General features: G+C 42.4%; 2 protein-coding genes across 2 annotated transcripts; one reads left to right on the top strand and one right to left on the bottom strand.

Annotated features, from left to right (window-relative positions):
- Positions 1-77: 77 nt before the first annotated feature.
- bcs1l (BC1 (ubiquinol-cytochrome c reductase) synthesis-like) lies at positions 78-8,672 on the bottom strand. The gene is made up of 8 exons (XM_084083792.1): positions 8,446-8,672; positions 7,256-7,626; positions 6,131-6,270; positions 5,071-5,265; positions 3,399-3,462; positions 2,749-2,924; positions 1,356-1,473; positions 78-777 (listed from the first exon to the last, which is right to left on the bottom strand). Exons 2-8 carry the CDS (start codon positions 7,573-7,575, stop codon positions 525-527), a joined length of 1,266 nt encoding a protein of 421 aa, XP_083939918.1. The 5' UTR covers positions 7,576-7,626; positions 8,446-8,672; the 3' UTR covers positions 78-524.
- Positions 8,673-9,056: 384 nt separating this feature from the next.
- znf142 (zinc finger protein 142) lies at positions 9,057-20,241 on the top strand. Its single transcript, XM_084084607.1, has 8 exons — positions 9,057-9,190; positions 10,824-11,321; positions 11,560-11,796; positions 12,284-13,108; positions 13,801-13,978; positions 14,714-17,636; positions 18,000-18,105; positions 19,318-20,241. Exons 2-8 carry the CDS (start codon positions 10,829-10,831, stop codon positions 19,899-19,901), a joined length of 5,346 nt encoding a protein of 1,781 aa, XP_083940733.1. The 5' UTR covers positions 9,057-9,190; positions 10,824-10,828; the 3' UTR covers positions 19,902-20,241.
- Positions 20,242-21,723: the final 1,482 nt, after the last annotated feature.

Below are 21,723 nucleotides of genomic sequence, written 5' to 3'. Positions count from 1 at the left end.
TCCAAATTCTATAAGGACCACTGACAGAGTTTTGTAATTTGTACCTGGAATGCTTTGCCAGAGGGGCTCAGATTTTCTACATTATTAACTTATTTTAAATCTCTTCTTAGGGTGCGGTCACACCAAACTTTAATTCTGCCTATGAGGGCGGAGATATTTTTTTTGCGGAAATCCGCAAATGGCAACAAACCGCTCGGTTCCCATCCCACCCTTTTAGTGGGTTGGATTTGTACATTTTTTGTACTTTGGCTCTTCATCGTATTTGGAATAAATTCTACCTCTACGTCTTTTAGGATCACCTGTTCTAGTCACATTACATATTAATTCTCTATTTGTTTTATGCCCTTGAATTCTAACGTGAAGCACTTTGTGAACTTCTGTTAAGAAAAAGCACTTAGTAGACTTGTCTCAAGTAAAAGGTACATACTTTTATTCACATCCGTGCATTCATGAATAGCACAACTGTGAATGGAAAACTGAAAAATAGAGTTCTTTTTAACTGACACCAACTTGCCTCCGAGCGCTCATTCCTTAATTGTGTGCACATTGTCTATAGATCCTGCAGGGTCCATTTTGAACAACATAAAGTATCCTTGGATTTGGGCTGCGCTGAGCTCAGAGTGGGCGGCCATCGCGCACTTAGCGAAACGTTCCGCCTCCGACGGAGGCTCGTCGGGGTAGAACCTCCTGAACATCTGGGTGAGCTGCCAGTCGGTGCAGTGGCCCACGTACTGCTTCAGATCCACACGGCCGGGACGGATCAGAGCCGCATCCAGCCTACGTAGACAAGTAGTGAAGAAAACAAGCATTGTAAGGCAAAAGCCTTTTTCTCTTTACTAAGAAAGCCAGCTAAGAGGAAGACATAACAAGAGAGTCGTGGACTCAAGAGACTCATGAAGGTTTTTCCCTGCACATTTTTCCCCAGTGTTAGACCTACAGTTACACACTCCGGAGCTGAGGAACATGCTCTGGGTTGAGTCAGAACAAGATACTGGCGTGAGAACACCAGATATGCTGTACATGACCACCTTGTCTCGATCATTTGGAAAATGTACAGATTTACTACATCATTGCAGTCGGGCAGAAACTTTTTATGTCCAAAGCTATTACGTTTCAGGAAATGGAAAAAAATGACCTGTGTTCCAATTAATCTAAAGTCGTTATTATTTAGTCACAGACAAGCTCTTGTTAGGGTCACACTAATCATTGCGAGATGACAGTGTGAAACAAATCCCAGACATCTTAATCTTTATCATCATCATCATCTCAGGTTTACAGCTAAAGAAGTGTTTTTTTTTCAGCTACTAAAAAGGCATCGTGTCCTTCATGTTTGTGAGCTCTTCTTGACGGTTTACCTGTCGATGAAGTTGGTGGTCATGAAGACTATTCTGGCCTCAGATGAAGCCACTCCATCCAGTGCGTTGAGCAGACCACTAAAGGTGAGCCGTCCCATTCCTTGGTAGGCCAGAGGGTCTGAGGGAAACACAGAGAGTTGCACTTGGTAACGAGCTTTAGATTTTTTTCGCATGGTGTTAGGTATGGGCATAAGGTTTTTAAAGGGCAAGACCACTTTGGTAGAGGTTTGGGTTGTGTAGTTACCTTGCCATGATGTTACTCCAAAGGTGGACAAGAAATAAAAAAATAATTGATCCATTGATTAGAAATTGATAATTCAAAATATGCTCCTCATTGGCTTACATTGTACGGTAAAACAGCTCTCAAAGTCACTCTTTTAGCAAGGAAATGTCAACTTCCTGTCAACTTCCTGCTGATCTTACTATTTAAAGATCCGGATCCGCGAATCCAGTCCGGGTTTTCTTCTTAATAAAAATAGCAAAATCAACAGGAAGTTGACATTTTTATTAAAAAAACAAACAGTACTGGGTTTGGTGATGTTCTATATTGTCTGAATCAGCTTTGTTCGTGTTCGTTTACGTGCTAAAAGAGTGACTTTGAGAGCTGTTTTACCGTACAATGTAAGTCATTGAGGAGCAAATTTTGAATTATCAATTTCTAATCAATGGAGCAATTATTTTTGATTTCTTGTCCACCTTTGGAGTAATATCATGGCAAGGTAAATACACAACCCAAACCTCTACCAAAGTGGTCTTGCCCTTTAAAAACCATCGCAAACAAGTTGGGCTTGCCCCCTAGTGGTCTGTTTGCAATGATTAAAATATTGGATAGGTCAGTAAATGGTTGAAATCCCAAATAATTGTTAGAATTGTTTTTTTGTTACTATTGGGCATGCTAAATAGCATACTAAATATATTTATTCAAATATTTCATTAATCATAATTAGTGCAGCCCCCATCGCACTTGCACAATGTGGTACAGCGAAGTCCAGCTCGTGGCGTCTCAGCCAAGACACCTCTGCCAAAGGGAGCCCAATGGCAGAAGTTCCTCAAAGATAGTCAAAATAAAGACCAGCTCTTTCAATTCATCAGTCAGGGACTTAAGTAGAAAACAGTTGATTCACAGTACCACCTCTTCACAACTAAGGCGGACCTTGTACTCAGCAACAAGCCTACTGACCTAGCAGCCTTGTCACCATGTCAGAAAGAGGAAGCAGACATACGGATGAGCTCCATTTGCGTCATGCTGCCGAGCAAGGTCACACCAAGGCCTACCTCAGGACAGTGGATAGTGATGATTCAATTTAATTACTCTTTATCTCTTGGCACCGTCAAACTTTCAATGGCATTCTATAAAATAAAATGAAAAACATCTCCCCGCTTTGTGACCTACGCTCTGTGGCGGGGGCAAGGTCTCGGCTCACGAAGGCCGCGTCCACGTCTTCCAGCAGAATGATGCTCTGCTGTGGCGCCACGCTCAGCAAGTGGTTCAGGCGGTCGTCTGACAGGGTCCGGTCGCTCAGGCTCATGAGGCAAATACTGTAGCCTAACTCTCCTGCCAGTGCAGTTCTGAAGCACACAGACATGGGGACAGAGAAATACAGGCAAACGTGAGAGATTTAATTACATTTGTCATTCAATTTTATTTCTATTTAGTTTTGACTTCAATTACAGTTGAAAATTTGTTAATTCGTTTTTTTAAAGTGGGTTTGCTAGATAAGTTTAGTATTTTGTGAAAAGGCTTAGTTTTATTTCAGTTTTTATTAGTTTTAGTTTTTTTATTGTAATATATGGGGTAGTTATTTTTTTCTTAATAATTCTAGTTTTTGTTATTTTGTTAACAATAATAACCCTGCTGTGCTGTACAGTAGTGACACAATTCTCTATCCACAGTCTGCACAACCAAACATACACTGCAACTGAAAAACATTGATTACATTTCACTTGACCTGACCCATCTAGTGGTCTGTGTTCTTGTTCCCTAGCCCTCACATATTAAATGTAAAGCAAGAGTTGAGGACTCCAAAATAATGACAAACTCACATAAAGCTGCTCTTTCCACAACCTGGAGGTCCATGAAGCAGATATCCTCTTCTGTAGGGGATCCCTGTGTAGACAAGCACAGCTGTGGTCAATCACACAGTAACCTAAATAATATTAGTAGTAGTAATAATAATAATAATATGTTTGTATAGCATTTGTGAGATAGAATATACATAAAGAGTTGTAAATTGTTTTACAGACAATAAAACAAAAATCAAACAATGAACAATCAAAAGGTTTGAAAGAATAACAGCTAGATAAAACATCTCGCCAGCAGAGGGTGCACTTCATTCTTTAATGTCACCATGGCCCATCTGCACTTGTGTACTTTAAATGCATCTGCTGGGGCACACTCCATATTAGGGCTGTCCCACAGTAACATTTGCAAGCACATGAGGGCTCTATTGCAGGCCTTTTCAGCCCTGTATGCACTTTCTGTATGTCTGCATTGCTGTAGACTTTGCTTGAGGCCTTAACCCACAATTCACAGGGTTGTGGTGTTAAAAACAAGGGGCAAGTCTTAGATATTTACGATGAGGCCGTCAAAATGGCCAGAGTGGCGCTGTTTTACCCTGCACCGACCTGCGGTGTCAGAAAGAATTTATTTTAACGCAAGTGAATGGGTTTTTTGACAAACTTTAGACTAGATTTTCTTACTGTAATAAAAATTGTCATAAATTCTATATGCTTCCAGTCGCTAGTTTAAAGTCTCCTTTCAATCATCAGGATATGCGTTTTGCTAAATTATGGTCCTATTTATTATAAAATTGACGATAAAGTAGGCTATTCTCTAGGAGGGGCGGGATGATTTGATTGACAAGCTACACAACCAATAGCATTCATTCCCCGCCCCCCGCTCTTGATTGACAAGCTACCCAACCAATAATGGTCTGGTCTCATTCTGACGCGTATTGAAAGATGGCGGACCTACAGTCTTGCAACAATCGGCTTCATTTTCGGTCTGTAGAAAGCAGCGGAGGGGGTTTGTCCATCTCATTTATACAGTCTATGGTTAAAAACAGGGTATGACCGGGGGAAGCAAGGAAGCATCCAAAATAAATAGCATCACAGGAAAGAATAGTACAAAAGTAAAGTACTAACAGAACACCTAGCTCACTGTGTGCAGCTGATTTTCTAATTAAATGTGAAATATGTACCTCACTTTAACGCTATGGCCGATAAGAGACGACTGGTTTCGCCAGGGCAACATGATGTCACATGAGTGCTGTCCCATTCCTCATATTTGTCACATTTCATTACACTCTCTTGCGCTTCAACATTTACCATTTATACTGAACACACAGGTGATGTAACATGTAAATTGAATTCAGCAGTGCTCAGGTAGGGCTGGGCAGTACTATGGACAAAATCAAACCCCATAATATTTTTGACCAAATACCACAATATACAGTAGATATTGTGATGATAATATCGCATTGTGATAATATGAACATTTATATTTAAATCTAAAACGTTTTGAAACTATGAAATAGGAAACTATGAAACTATGAAATAGGAAATCAGGAAAAGATAACACTTATGCCATATCATGATATTACAATATTGAAAATCCCAGATGATATCTAGTCTCATATCACAAATCACAATATCTATATATAATATCGATGGCATAGGGTAGAAGGACACCGACATCGGGCCCATGTCACAGTACCTCTATCTGTGTACCACTTGGGGTTCTGGATGAACTCCTGCACATCTTCTACGAGCTTCTCGGTCACGCCCCCCTCCAGCACCACTGAGCTGAGCGGCCGGCGGCGCCGGGGAAAGCCGAAGGGCCTCCACTCGGCACCCATGGCTGTATACATGACGGTACGACCCTCCTCCTGTTTCAGGGCCAGCTCCCGAGCTGCAAAAACATGACAGATCATTAACAGTGTTGCCAGATTTTGCGAGAGAAATAAGCAACCAGGTCTATGAAAACAAGCGGCCACGCGAGCACTTTAAACCAATACATTACATACATTGGCTATTTGAAAATAGACGATCTTCAAGCTCACAATGCGTGCGTTGTAGATCACAAGAGAAAAAGTGACAAACGTGGAATATTTTTGAAACATTTTAGAAACACAAATCTGGTACGGGTGTCAACGTGGCTAGGCTTGTCACAATTATTACATGATAATCGCATTAGCAATTATTTGAGATAAATGCAATTCCTTTGCATAATCATCAGAATCATTTCCATTCATCTATATTTATTATTCTGTTGAAAAGTGTTCATATGTTTTCAAACAGTTTAAAAAATAGCGAAAATAGCCAATCTACAAGCTCACAACGCACCGCCGCTACTTTTGAAAAAAAGAAAGTATATGGCTTTTTTGGCCATAGTTAGTATAGCCATTGGTAATGGTCATTGTCAGTCATTTCTTTTTATGTTTCAGTTATTTGTCATATCTGCCCTGTGCAATTTTGCAAAGCCTAAAACAAAAACAGAAATGTAATTTTTATTTATTATGTTCCAACATTCAAAACCACAATTAAGTTGTTACTCGCAATCATGTGTACAACAATTAATCTGCAACTAAAAGGTCATGATCGTCGTGACAGTCCTAAGCGTGGCTGGCAGATGACTGGGATCTTAACAAAGACAGCTGGCATGCAAGAACTGTGATAGAAAATATCTCAGTTCAAATGTAAATGTATGCAAAGCTCAGATCAAAGAAAGCTGTCAGTGTTACTGGCTATAGTGTTCGGTGACTAGACAGAAGTACCTTCTTGCAGGATGTTAAAGAACATCTGTCTGTCCCTGCCCAGAGCAGTGAACGTCACCGACTCAAATGGTGTTCCCGTGTTTAGATTCATCATCTGTTTCTCTCTGATCCTCTCCACTCGGATCCACTTCCTCCCATACCTGTGGATGACATGAAGTGACTGTCCCATAAAAAATACACTAAGTTTGTATCAGTAGTACTAGTGTCAAGGTTATGTGTAGGAGACAGCTATAACAGATAGACAGCACATTGTGGCATTGTACATTCAAATAGTTATCTAAAAGGCCAGTCCATAGTGTTTTATTGTATTGTCAATCTATGGAGAGCTGTAATGCTATTGTTACATTTTTATTCTCCAATTCTCCTTTTTTTTAAAGCCAGTCCACACCAATGCAACTCCTTGCAACATGCACCTACTTGCAACCATTATCCTCAATGGCAGTTGCAAGGAATTGCATTGGTGTGGACTGGCCTTAACACTGTTTTGTTGCAAGAAGTTGGGACTAGTTGCATTGGTGCCGTCTGGCCTTTAGAGCATAGCAAAACCTGTGTGTGATATGTCAGTAAATGTCACTAATAAAACCAGTGCCAAAGTAACTTCCATTTGCTATCAAGGCCAGGTTATTGAGGGTAGTATAATGTTGATCCCTAAGAAATATTGCATTTAGCCAATAAGGTGCAATGTCAAATAAACTACACTTAGTCAGTCCATGATATAATCACCCATTTAGACCTGAGGCCGACTCAAAAAATCCCTTCTAAATCCTGACCTAGGTTTTCTGAAAAACTTCAAATATTTATTTTTAAAAAATGACAAAAAAAAGTCTTGAAAGGTATAGTTACGTAAAGGGGTTCCAGGTCTAAATGGGTTAAGGAATATGGGAGGTTGTAGGCCTATAAATTATGGGTTTACCGGTAAGTAACATTTAAATCTGCACTGCACTGCTCTGACTGCACTGTAAAAATCCTCAGCGCTAATTTAACACTGAGAGTGTACAAAGGAACCTTATTATGGACCCTTACATGTTTGTAACTCTCAGAGTGTACAAATGGAACCACAGGTCACATTTGGTTCCATTTGTACACTCTCTCTGGGTTAAATTTAAAATCGAGGAGTCCTCCTACCAAATGATGTGGTTTCCAGGACTGGGGTGGAAATCGAACTGGGTGTGTACTCGGCCGCTCTCATGCTGCAGGTAGGAGGTCTCCACACTGAGGTGCTGGGTGTGACGAGCATGCTTGGTTATCCAGCTCAGCAGCCAGTGGTAGCTTTTGTCCCTGCTGGGGACCTCCAGGGTGATCATATAGTTCCTCCGAAAGAAGATCATCCCCACTTGCGCTGATTTCCGCGCCACAGCCATCGCTGTGCCGACACCAACCAGTCCAAACCCGGCCCCGAAGTACGGGTTGTCCTTCAGGGCATCTAGAATATCCGACAGGCCCATTGTGTGTGTGGAATGGGATCAGAAGCTATCCTCCTCTGTGCAGTAGATGTCCTGTAAATAGAACGAGAAGCTTTTTAGTCCTATAAATGCAACCAGAAGCTATGTAATAATGTCCTACAAATGCAACCAGAAGCTATGTAATAATGTCCTACAAATGCAACCAGAAGCTATGTAATAATGTCCTACAAATGCAACCAGAAGCTATGTAATAATGTCCTACAAATGCAACCAGAAGTTATGAAATGTCCTACAAATGCAACCAGAAGCGGTGTAATGTCCTACAAATGGACGTAGAGGCTATGTAATGTCCTACTAATGGACACAGAAGCTATGTAATGTCCTACAAATGGACGTAGAGGCTATGTAATGTCCTACTAATGGACACAGAAGCTATGTAATGTCCTACTAATGCAACTAGAAGCGGTGTAATGTCCTACAAATGGACGTAGAGGCTATGTAATGTCCTACAAATGGACGTAGAGGCTATGTAATGTCCTACAAATGGACACAGAGGCTATGTAATGTCCTACAAATGGACGTAGAGGCTATGTAATGTCCTACAAATGGACACAGAAGCTATGTAATGTCCTACTAATGGACACAGAAGCTATGTAATGTCCTACAAATGGACACAGAGGCTATGTAATGTCCTACAAATGGACACAGAAGCTATGTAATGTCCTACAAATGGACACAGAAGCTATGTAATGTCCTACAAATGGACACAGAGGCTATGTAATGTCCTACAAATGGACACAGAGGTTATGTAATGTCCTACTAATGGACACAGAGGCTATGTAATGTCCTACTAATGGACACAGAGGCTATGTAATGTCATATAAGAGCTCAAAACAGGAGGCACTATCATACTTATCAATGGATGCTCAGTCCTTCAGATTTAGGAACAGGCTGTCTTTCTAATCAACACAGCCCATGAAAACATGCTGTTCTTGTCGGTCTTCACGCCATGTTGTTTCCCAAACACCGTCAATGGAAACATTTGCCGTTTTATGCCATTAAGGACATTTTACTACACACATTGACTGGAGTTTTTCCAAGTACACATGCATTCTTTGCATTCAGCGACCTCTGCTCAAATCCATGACAAGTGTTGCCAGGTTCTGTGAGAGAGACAAGCAACCAGGTCTACGAAAACAAGCTCAAAAGAAGCGACTACGCGTTGTGAGCTTGTAGATCTGCTGTTTTCATTTTGGAACATTTTATTAACATTTTAGCAACACTATTGTATGGGGGGGCTCTCTAGCAAAGCACCTGGCACAAATACATATTAATTTTGGGGGTCAAGGAGGAAAAAATGTGAAGAACCATAGGTTTAAACAACGTTACACAACAAGTCTTATAACAAGTCGCTTATAATAAGCGGACATGGCAACACTGAATCCATGCCTCTATTACACTTCCGGTGTCCGGGTAAAATACTCCCGGTCGTTCATTTTGCTACCACAATGTATTGTTCCTAGTTCCTTCCTCCTGATATATTTCTAAACATTATTTATCTCACTGTGTGTTTGATTTTTACAAAGACCATAAGGATCAGATAATGTGCGTTAAATCAGCATAAACAGTGTGGCTTTAACCGCTCATCGCAAAGACGGTAAGAGACCCCTTTAAGCTACATTAACTAAAGAGAAACGTTTTGTGACTGAAATAACAAGAAGCTATCGAGCTATTAAATGGCGACGTCGTAGAAGTGAATCGTAAATAATACCACTAACAAAAGTCGGCCAATATAAATGTGAATATAGTTTTTAAAATATGCAAAGTGGTAGTTAACCAGCTATTAAGTAATGCAATAATAAAGGGGGTGTGCCAGCCGTGCAATAAGTGACATATTGTCTTGATGTGCTGTTTATCTGGTAGAAAGAACCTAGGAAGCTGGTGTAGTAGGTCGACATTCTGTTTGTAATGCACGATGGGTCTGTATTTACACCAGTGTGATGACATAGTGTGTGTATTACTATTACACAGTAATAAACACACTATATGTGGGTTTATTACCTACATCCATGTATGAACTATCTAGATTATAGGTGTTCACAGTGCTGTAAAGTAACTAAGTACATTTACTCAAGTACTGTACTTATAGTACAATTTTGAGGTTTTTTTTTTACTTTACTGGAGTATTTCCAATTTTCTGTGCTTTTACTTCTACTCCATTACATCTCAAAGGCAAATATTGTACTTTTACTCCACTACAATTATTTTAAAAACTTTTACTTACTTTGTAGATTTTGATTATTATTACAAAACATACATGAACCACTTCGAAAATAGTCAATCTGCATTCTGAGCTTGTAGATCAGCTATTTAAATGTATTATTTAATTTTATACATTTGAAAACTTGTGAAAGGAGACATTCTGCATGATGAGTATTTTCTACTTTTGGTACTTCAAGTACATTGGATGCCAATAGTTTTGTACTTTTATTCAAGTAAATGTGGATTCCAGATTTTTACTCGCAGCAGAGTATCTTTACATTCCAGTATTGATACTTTTACTTATGTAAAGAATTTGACTACTTTTTCCACCACTGCTGGCTACTGTATTTACAACAGTGTGACGATATAGTGTGTGTATATTACTATAACACAGTAATAATAAACACACTATATGTGGGTTTATTACCTACATTCATGTATGAACTGTCTAGAACGATTATGGGTCTTCAACGTTCTTCAGGCAAAGGACTGAGATGAAGAGAGAGATGAAGCAGGGACCCCGACTACACATTGTATAAAACTGTGTTGCAGATTAAACCTTTTCATAAGATTTCATAGATAGCTTCAAATAGACTTGTTTTTAACAGCACTATAATCGGTGTTGCGTAAATTCATGTTTTTTGTTCATTTGTTTACATATGATCTTCTCTATATAAATGTTAGATTCATGTTAATGTGTATTTCCAGACATTTAACCACTTCAATACTTAGTAAACTTGACCTTTGGCTCTGTACTTGGTCTGCTCGTTCTTCCCTTTACACCAGACCTCTTTATATACCCTCTTTATAGAACCTCTCTGTTATATTTAAATAGCAGAGATCTGCTTTTTTTAGCCTAATGTTCCCCTCAGAATAGGGATGCAGAGAGGTTAATGTCCGGGTCCCTGACCCCCTGTTGAGGACCCCTGATTCTAGAAGAGTGGAGAAAAAACAAACTGGTGCGATTACATGCCTTCTGAAATCTGTTGCATAGAGCTCACATTGTTTATTATTTATTTTATCAACAGGCACAATGCAGAGAGGGGAACACCATCTCTGTGAAAAATGTGGAAAAGACTTCTTGGATATTGGCACATTTGCTTCTCATCTTTGCGTAAAGAGCCCGACACCGTCCTCAAAGCCCAGTAAAGGACAGCTGGGTGACTACAAGTGCCCTTTATGCAATGAGATATTTTCTAAGCCGTGTGCACTGAAGCGACACTTTCGGACCCACGATGGAGACCTGGAACCCAGAGGTCCGTTCCCCTGCAAAGCCCAGGACTGCCTGTTCAGCAGTGCAGATCGCCTGGAATACCAGGCCCACGTAACGTCCACGCACAGTCTCACGCTTTTCCCATGCACCCTGCCATCCTGCAGAGTGGCGTTCAGCACACAAGGCGAGATGGAGAGCCACTGGCGGATGCACATGCCGTTCCACTGCCCTCACTGTCAGTTTGTTTCCCTCAACGCAAAACAGCTGACTGACCACTGTGTGGAGCACAACAGTCCACCCACTGCTCCTCAAGGTAGGCTGGCTGTAGCTAATGACGCAACCCAAAACATCTCACACACACACGCGCGCGCATGCGCACACACACACACACACACACACACACACACACACACACACACACACACACACACACACACACACACACACACACACACACACACACACACACACACACACACACACACACACACAATATTACACTGCCACTAATAAAGATATATAAACATTTTTGTATTATGATTTATTCTCAGGTGAAGAGATGCCTTCCACAACAGCAGGCCTTGATGGAAGCAGCCAACCTGTAATCTCTGGGAGACCCAAAAGAAAACGGAAACCTAACCCACTTTATGCAACGTCATTATTACAAGACGAGTACTTAGGGGAGGCTGAGAACCAAGGTCACAGTATGAAAAGGAGGAGAAAGAAGCAGGTGGAAAACAATGAACTCTCTGCAGTTACCAATGAAGCCGACGTGCCGCCCTCCAAGGGTAGGTACATTGATGTCATGGCTGGTAGTCAACAGTGAGTTTTTATAGTTGCCTCAAGGGCTATTACAGTATTATTATTTTATTCTATCGATTACTTTTTCAATTATTCGTTGACAGTGTGACCAGTGTGACTAGTTAATCAGTTCTTTCCTGTCTCTATGATAAATCTCTTTTCAAAGTATTGTGGTTAAGTTATGTGTGTTTTTGATCAATCGATGTGAAAAGTTAATCAGTTCTTCCTGCAGGACCAGCCTTTCCACCAGGACAGGTTATTGCAAATACGGTCATAACGGCGTAATAAAACCTTCTAAACAACAGACAAACAAACAAAAGTGGGCAAAAAGTGTAGCTCCTAATAAAAGTGACTGACAACAACAAAGTCCACATATTTAATTTTATTTTATGTATATGTATATTTAGACTGTAATAACAGTTTGCATTGACCTATTAGAAATTCAGTTTTGTGTGTTCTTATATTTGCCTATAGATTACCTTGCAGAGGGGTCAGAGCACGTCTATCGCACCCACACCTGCCCCAAGTGTCGCCGCTGCTTCAAGATGCGGTCCCATCTGCAGGAGCACCTCCACCTGCATTATCCGGACCCCAGCCTCCAGTGCACCACCTGCCAGCGATACTTCAACAGCAAGAGCAAGCTACGCATACATATGCTCCGTGAGGCGGGTGAAAAAACCCACCGCTGTCATTTATGCGACTATTCAGCCGTGGAACAGAACTCGGTCCGCCGCCATCTTGCCAGCGTACACGCCGACGAGGCGGGGGGCGACGTGGGCTCTCCCGTCTACCCATGTCCGACGTGCGGTCAGATCTTTCACCGATGCAGATCCCTCAAGGCCCACATGAAAACACACAATGTCTTAGGGGTTCAGAAACCTATAACCTGTTTCCAAGAAGGCTGCACCTTCCAGAGTTCTTCACGAAAGGTGCTGTTAACACACGCCACCAAAATCCACGGGGTCAAAGCAGTGGGATGCCGCCATCATGCCTGCAACGCTATCTTCCGAGACGAGAAGGACATGGCGGATCATCGTCGGACACACCTGGCCTACCACTGCTCACGCTGTGATTTCTCATGCTCCAACAAGACCGCCTTCCTCCGGCACCAACGGCAAGGCCACCCGGGAAGCGAGGAGCTTCGCTGTGACTTCTGCCCCTTCACCACATTTAATCCTGTGGCGTTTGAGCAGCACGTCGGACATCTGCACGCTAACGAGAAAACCCACCACTGTCCACAGTGCAGCTATGTCACTGCACATAAGCGTGGTTTGAGACGGCACATGAAAATGCACAGTGGTAAGCATAGTAGATGTATTTATTTATTTGGGGGGTTTCAGGCATTTTTACTATATTTAGATAGGATAGTGTAGAGAGATATCAAGAGCAGAGAGAGGATGATTATTCACAATAGGTCCCCATCCAGAATAAAACGGAGAATGTTGCGATCACATGGCACTAGCACTAAATAGTCTAGCCTGGTAAACCAGGTCACGGAATTCACAATTCATTTGATTTCCACAGAATGTGAAATGTGAATGTGAATTCCGCGACCGGGGTGGTTTACCAGGCATAGACATAGCTTGTCAGCTATCTGTGCAAACCTTTTTCAAACGGTATTCTTGAGACCAACGAAAGCTGAGAGCGAGGGAACATAAGAGACGCTAAGCAGAGGAGACTTTGGGGAACTAACCCCTTTAACTTCAGAGGGAAATTAGTTGTGCATTTGATGTGCTCTTGATATACCATGGGTGAATATAATTTGTGATTAGGATATTTCCTGTTGGAATGTAACTGGTAAAGCCTGATTTATACTTAATTGCACGCTGGTGTAGCAGGCCGTAAATAGCAGATATACAAGCTCACAACGCATCACATTCGTGGCGCGTTGTGAGCTTGTAGATCTGCTTTAAATTTACTGAGCACCACACCGGCACGCAACTAAGTATAACTGAGGCTTAACATGTTTTGTTTTGTTTTTTCTTAAAAAGGTGAGAAACCCCACAAGTGTAGCCAGTGTGACTTCAGGTGCAGAGATGAGTCGTACCTCTCCAAGCACATGCTCACCCACTCAGACGACAAGAACTTCATGTGCTCCGAGTGTGGCTACATCACTAAATGGAAACACTACTTGAACGTGCACATGCGCAAACATGCTGGGGATCTCAGGCAGGTTCTTTTACGTATTATGTAATACTTCATATAGTAGTGTTTTTTTAGGACTGCAGTTGACAATTATTTGCATAATCGAGGAATCTGCTTATTGGACCATAACATGACAGTAAAATAGAGTAAAGTACAAAATTATGGTTAATGCAATATTGCTCATGATCTGAACCCGTATACATAACCTATCCTTATAGAATATCATCGCTGTCAGGTTCAAGCTCCTGTTAATACCTTTCATTGGTTACTTTTCATTGGTTAAACATGTATAAAAACTCACTGACAGACTTGACAAACCTGGCATCCCTATTTTGGCCATGTCATTATAGGCAAAGATTTTCAAAAATCTTCAAAATATTTAAAATAGCATTAGCAATAGCAAACACATTGCATGGCGTGTTTTGTGGGCTTGTAGATTGGTTATTTTCGCTACTTTTGCGCGTATGGCATTAATTTATGAAAAAACATCAAAAGATATGGAGATACAAGGTTTCTGCCTGACAGCGACGATATTTTAGTTGATGCATTGGACTGGTAAAGTATTGGTTTTCAGTAATGTCCTTGTGAGGACTACAGAAGCTTATACACATTTAAATGGGACCAAACAATTAATTAATATTTTTATTGCGAATCTAATCTAATGAAAGTCCTAACATTTTAAGCTCAATAATTTGCTTAAGCAATCAGCTGTTTCTAGAGTATTGTTGTTGATATCACACCTCCCGTTCCGTCCTCAAGGTATCGGTGTGACCAGTGCTCCTACCGTTGTCATCGCATGGACCAGCTGAACAGCCACAAACTGCGACATCAGACAAAATCGCTCATGTGTGAGATCTGCGCCTACGCCTGCAAGCGCAAATATGAGCTTCGCAATCACATGTTGGCCAAGCATTCTGGAGAGCGACAGCAGCCGGTCACCCATCAGTGCAAATACTGTTCGTATACCACGTGTTACCGCCAAGCCCTGCAGAACCACGAGAACTGCAAACACACCAAGCTGAGGGAGTTCCGCTGTGCCCTCTGCAGCTACTCCTCCTTCAGCAGCATCAGCCTCTTTCTGCACAAAAGGAAAGCTCACGGGTACGTCCCCGGGGACAAAGCGTGGCAGGAAACCTACGCTGCAAAGGAGAAAGAAAGAAATTCCATTGAATTCATGCAAGATTTCTACCAGAAGCCCCCAGGATCTGAGCAGTGTGAGCAAACCATCGAAGCGGCTCCAGCTACTGAAGACCAAGTGAAGCAGCTTGTTGGCTCAGCAGACCAACACACCAACCAACAGACTAGTGTCACTAGTTCAGAAGGCTTGGCTACGGTAGATGTCTATGGTGCCTTTCCTCAGGAGGTAGCTGAGAGTGTTTCAGTTGCTGCTCCGTCTGTGAACAGTCCTGAAGAGTACTGTACTTTGGTTTTGACCACTTTATCGAACACTGAATATGAGACCACTGATGTGCATTGCGAGGTAGAAAACAGCACAGACCATGTTCACAGCACAACCACTCTCAACGATGCAAGGCCGGACACACCACAACAGAGAACCGGCCTTTCTATGGCCATAACTACCGTAGAGGAAGATGGTGTTGCTTGTGATGAAGGTGTCGATGGTGACCAAAGTGATTCCTATGAAAATGATATTCGTCTGAATGATATAAGTGCACCAGAGAACGACACTCAGACATCTGCGGCGGACGAGACTCAAAACAGACGTTTAGAGTCTGAGGGTCAGTTGAAAGCTATGAGGAAGCAAGACAGAGATCAAGTAGATGCCATGGTCTTGGAAGGACGGGTGCAAATGCTTGTGGTGCAGAACGAAGACGTGTATCACTGTGATAAGTGCTCGTATGTCACTCGTAAGGAGACTGCTCTGAAGAACCACTGCCAATCGACGTGCCGTAGGAGGTTAGTGCTGCACGAATGCAAAGCCTGTGGGGCTCAGTTCAAACAGAGGAGAGGCCTTGATACCCACATCGTAAAGAAGTGCCCAGCTCGTCCAAGAAAGGCCAGGGCGTTTTTAGGAGAATCATCTGTGTGCCAGCCTGTAGAAACTGAATCTCTTTTGAGTGTGGATGGGTCCAAACAATCTGATGAAAGAACGCCTGCAGGACCAACTGAGCCACCACCTGTAGACAACCCAGTTGGTGGAGTTTCAGAAGACCAGCAGTCAACTCAACAGGGAGAGGAAGCCCGTACATCTCAGGTAACAAACTGCAAAAGTCCTGTTGAGAAAGCAACTGTCTCTGGTCAAACAGCAAGTTCACAACAGACAACTGCCAAGATGAAGACGCGCTCGAAAGTTAAGTTTATGAAACATCAAAAGCTTTCTGATAAAAATAAAAGTTATATGTTGAAGAATAGGACCGTTTACTCAAAAAAATATGGTAAATTCATATGCAAGCGCTGCAGTTTCTCATCAGTAAATCTTGCAACTGTTAAACGCCATTGCTCATCCTGCAGAAAAGTATCTGGGGGAAAGCAGAATCAGCAGGATAATGAGCCTCTCCTTGTAGGTAAGGACTCAGCGGTGGACAAGGGAAGTGCAAGGAAAGCTCCCACGAGGAGTAAAGTCTTCTCTTGCTCCCGCTGCCCATTCAGGTGTAATCAGAAAAGGGCATTGGACAGCCATGTGAAGCGAGGGTGCCTGAAACCAGATGAGATCCAGTGCCAGTTGTGTGCATTCGTGGCTAAATCTCAACAAGCGTTGACCAATCATGTTTCAGTTCATGGGAAGAACAAGTCTGGTGTCATCAAACCTAAACGTTTGCACTGCGAGCACTGCAACTTCACATGTAAACAAGAACGGTGCATGACACAGCATGTTGCTCTGAGTCACAATGGTGTGAAGCCCCACGGCTGCCGCTACTGCCCTTTCAGCACTACGCGACGCTATCGCCTGGAAGAGCACGAGTCTCTCCACACTGGCATCGGCCGCCACAGCTGCGATAAGTGCAGCAAGAGCTTCGGAACGGTGACCAAACTACATCAACACAAGACGCGGGTCCACGACAGGCAGCCCTCCCACTTCTGCTCGCTCTGCGACTTCAACGGCTACACACTGGATGACGTGCGCCGCCACAATCTCAGGTGCCACACAGGGGAGCTGCCGCACGCGTGCGCTGACTGCGAGGCTCGCTTCAGCTCAGACGCTGCATTGAGGAACCACTGCAAACGTGTGCACCAGCTCCAGGGGCGTTTCTCCTGCCTGCAGTGTGGCTACACGTGTAGCAATGAGGCGACGCTGAAGGCCCACGGGCAAAGCGAGCACTCTTCGCCTCTTAAGTGCACCACCTGCGAGGCGACCTTCGACACGAAGGAAAGCCTCGAGGTGCACCAGAGAACCCACTTGGCACATCGGTGCCAGTCGTGTCCTTTCGCCACGAAAACGAAGCAGATGTTGGTCCAGCACCTTCTGGATGAACACGAGGAGGGACCGGCAGGGGACAAGCCACTGAAGTGCAGCAGCTGTGAGTTTGCCTGTCGCCATCAGCTCGTCTTTGAGCAGCACCTCCGCTCGCACGGGGGCAAGCGCTTGTATAAGTGCACGGACTGTGAGTATTCGACCCGGAACAAGCAGAAGATCACATGGCACGTCCGCACACACACCGGGGAGAAGCCTTACAGCTGCCAGCAGTGCAATTACACCTGCAGCGATCCCTCCAGGTTGAAGGTGAGCTATACGGTACCTTTATGGGAGACGTCATAAAACTAGCCTGTGACCATTACACTTCGAAAACAGACTAGAATAAATCAAATCATGCCATGGAGGTATCCGGATATTTGTACAACTACTTACCGGGAGTGGCTGAAAATTTTTAAACTGCCCAACCCTAGTTATACTCAGATAGTCTGCATTCAAAATCTCATCCATTATCACGTTGAGTAGGAGAATTAATATGACACTGTCTACATATAAATGACGATGTTGTTCTGCTCTTCACGAAATGGATATAAATGTTTAAAAGTGTTTCTGTCATGAATGTTTCAACATTTTCTTCCATAATGTCATAATATGTTGCCCCTGCCCCTACAGTTTCACATGAGAGTTCATCAAGAGGAGAAGAGGTACCTTTGTCCAGAGTGTGGTTACAAGTGCAAGTGGACTAACCAGCTAAAGTACCACATGACCAAGCATACAGGTATCAACAATACTATTATTAGTAATATTTGAAGTCCAAATTGTTTAAAAGCAAACTCCTTGGGAAATCTTACTACAACAAAGCCGCCCTTGAGCAAGGCACTTAAAAGGAATAGTTTGCCCAAAACCGAACATTCTGTCACTACTAGCCTGTCTACCTTCATGCCAGTTGAAATACAGGTGAAGTTTCTTTGTCAACATAACACAAAGGGAGGTTGCCAGCACGACTTTGTAGCAGGTTCTCCAAAACAACTGAAATCACTGGTGACCAGTTTTGAGCAGTGTATGCAGTATGATACAAGACTTCTGAAGCTAAACGATCAAGAGGTTTGATGTGCATAATTGTAGTCCCAAGTTTTCAGAAGGTTATACCCACTTCCTGTTCCAGTTTTATGCAATTAGCTCTGCAGCAGGTTTTGAACCGGAAACACATGTGGCACCTTCACGTGTGTTTCCAGTTCAAATCTGTGTGAAGATTTCCACGATTTTGTGGCTGTACTGTAGTGAAATTTCCACTACAGTATACAATGTGGAAATATAGGTCACTCCACAGTATGATTGTTTGGCCTTAATACAAATAATTCTTGTTTGGCTTCAGAATACTACACTTTGCCATTTTGAACGCCCTTTGAGGAATCTGCTACAGAGTTGCCAGTGTGTGATGTGTACAAAAGAATTAAGGAACACTTGTGTTTCAACTGGCATTCAGGGTGGGCGGTCTATAGTATATACAATACTGTATGTACAGTATGTATATATGTATATGAATTGATTGTTCAATTCACCTGCTTGCAATATGGTCTGCTAATGTTCCATGACAATAAGTGTTAATTAAAACAGTACTTTCCTCATGCCCCAGTCATGGTGTAATATCATCTGTTTAACCACATTAACTCTGGTGTCCCTGTTTTGGACACATTTTAAAAACTTTCCGATTTTCTTTTCTTATTTGTTTGTGAGCATTGTGAGCTTGTTGATTTTTTCGCAATTTGTTCTCAGACGAAGTATGTAGGGCATAAGTGGTTAACAGTTGACATCAGGAAAAACAGGTGCTCTTGCATCATAATTAGGGTGTGCTCAGCTGCCAGTTTTCAACCTGTAAAGTCCAGTGCAACATTAGTTTAGCGCACTGTGACCTTCTGTGAAATTACTCTTCAGCATCCACCCGAAATGCAAAAAAACAAATTATTATGGTGTTACCCTCATTCTACAGGGGAGAAGCCGTATGCCTGTGAGGAGTGCGACTACCGCACCAACAGAGCAGACGCCCTCCGCGTGCACCGGACCACGCAGCACTGCGACGTGCGCTCCTACGTGTGTGAGAAATGTGGCAAGGCCTTCAAGACCAGCTTCATACTGAAGACCCACCAGCGGCAGCACAGTGACGAGCGGCAGTACGCGTGCGGCCTCTGCAGCAAGGCCTTCCGGTGGCCCGCGGGTCTGAGACACCACTACCTCTCTCACACCAAACAGAAGCCCTTCTGCTGTCGCCACTGTTCCTACACAGCCAAGCAGAAGTTCCAGGTGGTCAAGCATCTGCAGAGGCGTCACCCGGAAGTGTCGACGGAGCTGGGCGTGGTCAGGGACTCCCAAGCGGCCACTTTGACCTTGAAGGAGGCCTTGCGAGGAGCACCGGATGAGGGGGAAGGGGAGGAGGAGGATGAGGAGGAGCAGCAGGACAGAGCGGACGTTAAGGCACCAGCTAGGGAAGAACTGGGGGAGGAGGAAGAGGAAACCCAAAGGGTCACACAGAGAGAGGGAGAACAGGACAATGAGGCCCCAACAGAGGGACAATGAACAGTTAGCTTGTACTTCTTTTTATTTATTTTCTGTTATTTATTTATCCAGGATAGTAGCTGAGCACAAGTGCTCATTTTCAGCAACACCCTGTACATACAGACAGACATTAAAACCTGGGAGCTGACCAGTACAACCAGTCTTATACTGTTGGCCCCTAAGCAGCTCCACTGGAGCAGTTGGGGGTTCAAGGCCTTCACATTAAATCGTATGGCATAGATTCTTAGTCAGCAGCAATTATTGTTTTCCATTGCTGCCCAAAGTGGGATTTGTTTTTATTGTTATTACCACGTTAGATTTTAAGGACATCTTTTGGTTTGATTGTAGATTACCGTGGTTTGCAATTTGCAATTACTGTGGTTGTTGTTCCCAGTGGCAGTAGCAGTACTAGGCCTGGTAACTTGATAAGGGTGACATGTTCCTATTGAATTTTGTTGGCTTGTAAAACTAGATTCAATATTTTAAGCAGATAAATCAGAAGTTTAGCTGCGACTGAGTAATCATCATTCTTAAATATGCCCAAAACATGCCAATTTACATTTTATATATTTCATACAACTATGAAAACCAGGTGTGCACCCATGGCTTTTCTGCTGAAGGAAAGAGGGATAATAGCGAGGTTTATCAAGTAGCCTACTTACTTACAGTAGTTAGAAAGGCATACAAGACATGTGCATTCAGCATTTTCTTCTTTCTCTAATCCATTTAAGCGCTATATAGCCTTTATGTGGTTGACTTTTTATTGGATTGACCAATATATATATATATATATATATATAATTCATACAGGTGAAAAACCCTTTACTTAAATATATATATATATATATATATATATATATATATATATATATATATATATATATATATATATATATATATATATATATATTTATATTTAAGTAAAGGGTTTTTCACCTGTATGAATCCTCATGTGTATAATTAGATGACCCATTCACCAAAGACGTTGCCACACAATGAACAAGGAAAGGGTTTTTCACCTGTATGTGTCACATCTGGTGTGGTGAGGACCCAAAAGCAGGACAGCCAGGCAGGTAGTGTTCAAAAACCCATGGTGGGGTGTTTTAATAAACAGTAAAGGTGAACAGAACAGAAATCACAAACTAACACTGGACATGATGTCACACCAAACTTGACTTGACAAGGACTGACTGGGGAACACAACTAATATACGCATGAGGACTGATTACACATTAGAAACACCTGGGGAAGACATGAACATAGAAACATGAAAACTAGAACAGGAACATAAGATAGAAATACAAGACCTAGACAAGACAGACACAGTCTGTGACTGTGACCGTATGAGTCATCATGTGTAGTTTCAGACTACCCTTATGAACAAATACTTTTCCACACTCCCACTTTTCAGATCATCCATTTGACAAAAGCCTTTGCCACAATCTATACATGTAAACGGTTTTACACCAGTATGTATGTATGTATTATCATGTGTCTATTCAGATCACAATTTTGATTGAAATTTCTTTCACACACCTTACAGGTAAAGCATTTTTCACCTGAATGGATCCTCATGTGTTGTTTCATTTGACTTATGTGAACACTTTGACACACTCAGTACAACTATAACTTTTCTTCCCTCTGTGTTCAGGTCCTGGTGCAAATTGACAGAATTGATGCCTCAAACCTTTATTCATAGGTCCACTGATATCATTTTAAATCCCTGTTCTTTTGTAGCTTTATAACGTTGTAGTTGTGAATAAGAGGTTGACCAGTTTGTTTTATTGTCCATCAGCCTTTTGTTGTCAGTGTCAGGAAGACGAAATTACCAAGAATCAAGAAG

Source organism: Gymnoscopelus microlampas (assembly GCF_963454915.1).
Source record: "Gymnoscopelus microlampas genome assembly, chromosome: 17".
NCBI lineage: Eukaryota > Metazoa > Chordata > Actinopteri > Myctophiformes > Myctophidae > Gymnoscopelus > Gymnoscopelus microlampas.
Note: the sequence above shows the minus strand (reverse complement) of the source record. Positions and strands in the feature narration are given on the sequence as shown.

Bases quoted from the DNA above. Each gene is read 5' to 3' on its own strand.
- bcs1l (XM_084083792.1), bottom strand. From the start codon at position 7,575: ATGGGCCTGTCGGATATTCTAGATGCCCTGAAGGACAACCCGTACTTC. The intron at 6,271-7,255 runs GTAGGAGGACTC...TGTCATCCACAG, and splicing joins CCTGGAAACCACATCATTTG to GTATGGGAGGAAGTGGATCC. The intron at 5,266-6,130 runs GTACTTCTGTCT...ATGTTTTTGCAG, and splicing joins CTTTAACATCCTGCAAGAAG to CTCGGGAGCTGGCCCTGAAA.
- znf142 (XM_084084607.1), top strand. From the start codon at position 10,829: ATGCAGAGAGGGGAACACCATCTCTGTGAAAAATGTGGAAAAGACTTC. The intron at 13,109-13,800 runs GTAAGCATAGTA...TTTCTTAAAAAG, and splicing joins GCACATGAAAATGCACAGTG to GTGAGAAACCCCACAAGTGT. The intron at 18,106-19,317 runs GTATCAACAATA...CTCATTCTACAG, and splicing joins CCACATGACCAAGCATACAG to GGGAGAAGCCGTATGCCTGT.